Source organism: Penaeus monodon, chromosome 6 (genome assembly GCF_015228065.2).
Source record: "Penaeus monodon isolate SGIC_2016 chromosome 6, NSTDA_Pmon_1, whole genome shotgun sequence".
Lineage (NCBI taxonomy): Eukaryota > Metazoa > Arthropoda > Malacostraca > Decapoda > Penaeidae > Penaeus > Penaeus monodon.
Window position 1 is genome coordinate 16,224,302 of NC_051391.1, and position 5,000 is coordinate 16,229,301.

Sequence of the window (5,000 nt, forward strand, 5' to 3'; positions counted from 1 at the left end):
CAGAGATCGCATAGTCAAAAAAAAATAAAAAAATAAAAAAATAATGAGAAACGATGAACAAGTAACAAAAAGGGTGGTAAATGAAATAAACACACACAGACACGCATATAAAGAATAATGACATTTAAGAGAGTCCCCTCCCCCCTCCCCTCCCCTCCCTCCCCCCCACCCCTCTCCCCGCATCCCAAAATCCAGGCACAGGCGGAGAGACGTTATTGTATCCCCTTGAAAAGACTTTGGGTTCGCGCTCCCTGACTGAGAATCGCGCGCCATTGAAGCATCACGCGCACCTCTTTTGTTCCTCTCCGTCGGCAGCGAGCGGGAGAGAGCTTGGAGCTGGTCGGAAGTTCTGATTTTTGTTCTTGAGCTCATATATTTCTGGCTTTCCGTAGTTCGTAATGGTAGGGAGAGGGGAGGGAGGGAGGGAGGGAGATGGGAAGGGGAAGGGGAAGGGGGGGGGCGGGAGGGGGGGGGAAACGAGCATGGCGCTGAATGTGGACGGAGACAAAAGCGATTGTTATTTTATGGGTCCACGTTGGTGGGCTTTTCTCTACCGGGAGTCTTTGACGTGGAGTCCCGAATTGGTCTGTCCTTTTCTCCTTCGCTCGCTTTCACTCTATGTGTGTGTCTGTCTGTCTCAGTCAGTCACTCACTCACTACTCACTCACTCACACTCACTCACTCACTCACTCACTCACTCACTCACTCACTCACTCACTCCACTCACCACACACACACCACACACACACACACACACACACACACACAAAAAAACACACAAACACACACCAACCACACACCACAAAACACACACACACACCACACACACACACAACGCGCCGCAAACCAACCACACACCGCGCGCCACCCAATACAATCACAATCCGAGCAGCTCAGTCTTCCAAATTGACAAAAATTGACACTTCTATTTGTATTCCCTCGAAGACGGACTCGGTGATTGATGTTTGGATTTAAAATTCAAATATTAGTTCCTTCCTCTTCCCTCTCCCCCATACAGGGTCCGTGGCTTTTTGCTTCTTTTCTGCTGTTTGTTGCTATTATTTTTTATGGTGTTCTTCGTCTTCTACTTCTGTCTGTTTTTTTTTTTCAAGTTTTAGTCTTGTTTTCTCTCTCATTCTCTCTCTCTCTCTCTCTCTCTCTCTCTCTCTCTCTCTCTCTCTCCTCCCTCCCTCTCTCTCTCTCTCTCTCTCTATTTTACGATTTCTTCCGCGTCGTTCATTATCCCTTCTCTTTAGTATTCCTTCGCCATTTCTTTCGCCTGTTCTCGGCTTCCTTGTTTGTGACGCGTCGTTTTCCCTCTTCCCCAGAACCAGCTGTACGGGCAGTATGGCGCCAACAAGGGCCTGGGCGGACTCCAGCACCCTCACAACCTCATGTTCCTACCGCTGCTGGAGGGGCTGCGAGGCACCACCCACACCGCCCCTCCTGCGCCGCCCGCCGCGCCCGTGCTGCCGCCCATTTCGCCGCCCCACGAGGCCACGTTCACCAAGATTCCACCGGTGTCTGTTGCGGCTTCGGTGAGTTGTCGATATTTTTTGTTCGTTCACTTGTAAATCCGCTGTTTTACATGCATTTCCAGGGGTACGCTCAACTCTTTTTTGGAGGGGGGTTTTTATGAACATTTTACGCGATGTTTGAACTGCTAAAAGGTTTCCAGGTGAAGTAGGCACTCATTTGGCGGGGCGAGAATTAGTTCCTGGAGTACACTCGGTGTTTTATGAAGGAGCGAAGTATCGACGGATGTTTTCTCTTCTACTTCAGGTGCCAGCGTGGATGTCCGCGTCCGCCCAGTTGGCGCAGCTCTCGCAGAACTCCGCAGCCCACACTGCCCACACGCCCGCACAGACGCCCACGCCCTCTTCGCACGAGCACCAAGAGGAGAAGCCCCTCAACCTCACCAAGCCCAAAGACGCCAGCCCGAAGCCCAGCGACATGAGCGCCCTCTCTCCGAAGGCCCCGGGGCTGCCGCCCTCCCTCGTGCCACACTCCTTCCTACCCTACATGACCCCGCCCTTCCCCGGCCTCCCCGACCACAAGGACATTCTCGGGGGCCTCGGCCAGAGCCTGGGCCAGGGACTGGGCCAAGGCCTCGGCTCCCTGCCGTCGCCCACCATGGCGGGCGCCCTGCCTGGCAAGCACTACCCCCCACCTGCCTTCCCCCCCATGTACCTGCCGCCTTCCTCCATACCCTCCTCCCTCCCTCCTCATCTTACTTCCATGGGCGGCCTGAGCCTCCCCTCGGCCACGCCCCTCACCTCGCTCACCTCCCTGGGCGGCACCATGGGCGGGATCACCTCCGTCACCACGTCCTCGTCCCACACGGCACAGGAGAAGAAGGAGGAGGAATACGTCACCACTTGCCAGAGTGAGTAGAAAGAGCCGCTTTGATATTGAACAATTATGCTGATGAATTTTATGCATATTTTCCCCACATATCTGCTGTACAAATTAACATTCTTTTTTCCCTCTGTCTATACGTCCGTTTGTCTCACTTTGTAGATTTTAACAGTCTCCAAATGTATCTCGGAGACTCTCAAGAAGACGACACTAATCGTCAACCTCCTCCCCCCCAAGCAGCCAAGATGTTCGGCGCCAAGATCATCCGACAGACTCGCAAGGACGGGGATAACAAGCCGCACGTCAAGCGCCCTATGAACGCCTTCATGGTATGGGCCAGGGACGAGAGACGCAAGATCCTCAAGGCTTGCCCTGACATGCACAACTCCAGTATCTCCAAGATCTTAGGTAGGGATCGCGATGCATTTGCTTTCTGCCCTTATTATGGGTTGACTTATTGATTTTATTTGCTCAGCCCTGTGTGTGTGACGTAACCCGTTCCTTTCTCCCGCAGGATCCAGATGGAAAGCCATGTCCAACTCGGAGAAGCAGCCTTACTACGAGGAGCAGTCCCGCCTCTCCAAGCTGCACATGGAGAAGCACCCCGACTACCGCTACCGGCCGCGCCCGAAGCGCACCTGCATCGTAGACGGGAAGAAGATGCGCATCTCTGAGTACAAAGCCCTCATGCGGCAGAAGCGGGACGAGATGAGAACGATGTACTTCCGAGACAACGGACTCACCGACCTTGCCAAGCTCCTGCCGCCGGGCGCCGAGCCCCTCAAGGGAGACTACATTAAGACAGGCCTCTTCAAGGATGAGATGCTGAAGAAGGACCTGCTCAGCGCCGACCTCTTAAGCGCTGACTCTCACGGAGACCCTCCCTCCAGCCGCGCCAGCAGCGACCTGCCCTCCGTCATGACTCCCACTTCTGAATTCAGCCTCGACGGCTCGGCCTCGCCCTCGCCCGGAGCTCCTGCGTCCTCGACATCTGACCTCGAGGATCACATGGACGAGTCGGACTACATCTCGCCGACTGACATCGCGAGACACCAGGACGGGGACGACAACCAGACGCCACTCACCATAGATGAGCGGTTGGCGTGAGACATCTCGCCCTCACGCCTGCGACACCTAAACACGCCCACCAACGCGCCCACGATGCCACGCGCAGTTCCCTAGCAGCGGGCCCTTGATCCTCGCCCCTGGCCCCCTTCAGCCCCTTACCGAGCGCCGTTTCCCCGTACCTCATGCCCCACACAGCAATACCTTCCTTTGAGACCTGGCGAGGGCGGCTGTTGTGTGTCACGCCCACGCGCCCTCTCACACACGCCCAAAGACGAGGCCCTCGCGCTCGAAAGCACAAATGTCAGCAGGGAGGAGGAGGACCCGGCCAGGAGGACCCCGGCCCACGACCTGCGTTATTGATTGTACGCAGACCGGAACGTAATCCGTTTGTCTTTTGAGGAAGTGAAATCGTGCGGATTCTGTCGGAAGAGTTCCAAGTCAGAAGTGTTAATATATACATATATAGAGAGAATATATATAATCTCAATGGACCTTTCTTTTGAATGTAACATATGACAAGGGACTTGTACAGTTTTGTGAGATTTTTTGTGTTTGCAGTGTATTTATTGGGGGGAGAAGGACGTCCCCCCGTTTTCTTTGCAAAACACCACACTGATCTTGAGCGCCGAATCTCCGACGAAAAACGAAGCCAACATTTTTGAACATTCAGAATTAACGACGCTTAAATGTTCTACTGCGCACCGATTCATGGATAGTCGGTATATCCTTTTGTTGGTATCTATCGACTGTGTTTTTTGTATCCTTCATGAAAGGATTTGTGACAGGTATATATATTCGAGAAGTGATATCTGTTTATAGATTTCTTTTATGATATATTTTTTCCTTCTTTTACGGACGACTTTAAAACTCTTGAGTCTGGTGAGTTTGTTCCTAGTACATTTTGTTTTGTACGACAAAAGTGTTCTTTGGTGACTGGTATCTGTACTGATCGTGGATCTATAGACAGGTGACGGTTTATAGATATCCGGAATCGTGATGTGGCTCGAAGGAGGAGGTGTATATTATATATAAGTTTAGAATATACCACGAAAGAGCTTTAAAAAATCTGTGGCAGCGGTTTGGATCTTTAATTTCTTTCTCTGGTTCGATGGCAGAACGGACGATAGTGTCTCTCTCCCATGTGGCCGCAGTGCATTAAGGGTCATATTTTCTGTGTTTTATATAGGAAATAGACTCATTCTGCAAGACTGATGAGGTTCGAGTTCAGTGTCGCCTTGTCCTGCCACCACTTGCTCTGACCTGTGCTTTAGCTCACACGAGTGATGCCAACCACTCAAGTGCTCGTTACTCAAGTGAAAGTTTTAGAATTCCAAGATCTTACTTATGACTTGGCCGTCTGTGTGTCACTGTCTAGCAAGCACGTGTGTAATGTGACGTCACGGCGTTCGCTTGTATATATTGAAATGCGACCTGACGATTGGCCAATGCCATGATACCGCCAGTGACGTCATGCTGACGTGGATACGCGTTGGCCTTGCGAGGCAGCCGACCCAGATGGGCCGATGGACGAGATCCTGCATTCTAAGTCAATATTTTTTTCTCCTGCAACAGTT

At 52.2% G+C, this 5,000-nt stretch overlaps 1 protein-coding gene across 5 annotated transcripts in view; it reads left to right on the plus strand.

Annotated features, from left to right (window-relative positions):
* Positions 1-5,000, plus strand: part of LOC119574280 (G-box-binding factor-like) — a 129,188-nt gene that overhangs the window by 121,614 nt on the left and 2,574 nt on the right. For 3 of the 5 annotated variants that reach the window (XM_037921470.1, XM_037921468.1, XM_037921469.1), the window contains exons 5-8: positions 1,329-1,538; positions 1,783-2,386; positions 2,521-2,766; positions 2,873-5,000. The exon at positions 2,873-5,000 is cut by the window's right edge and continues 2,574 nt beyond it. In XM_037921470.1, the coding sequence (XP_037777398.1) occupies positions 1,329-1,538; positions 1,783-2,386; positions 2,521-2,766; positions 2,873-3,465 (1,653 nt within the window). In that variant the 3' untranslated portion in view covers positions 3,466-5,000. The remainder of the gene's footprint in view (positions 1-1,328; positions 1,539-1,782; positions 2,387-2,520; positions 2,767-2,872) is intronic. The other 2 variants (XM_037921471.1, XM_037921472.1) reach the window with 2 other exon arrangements.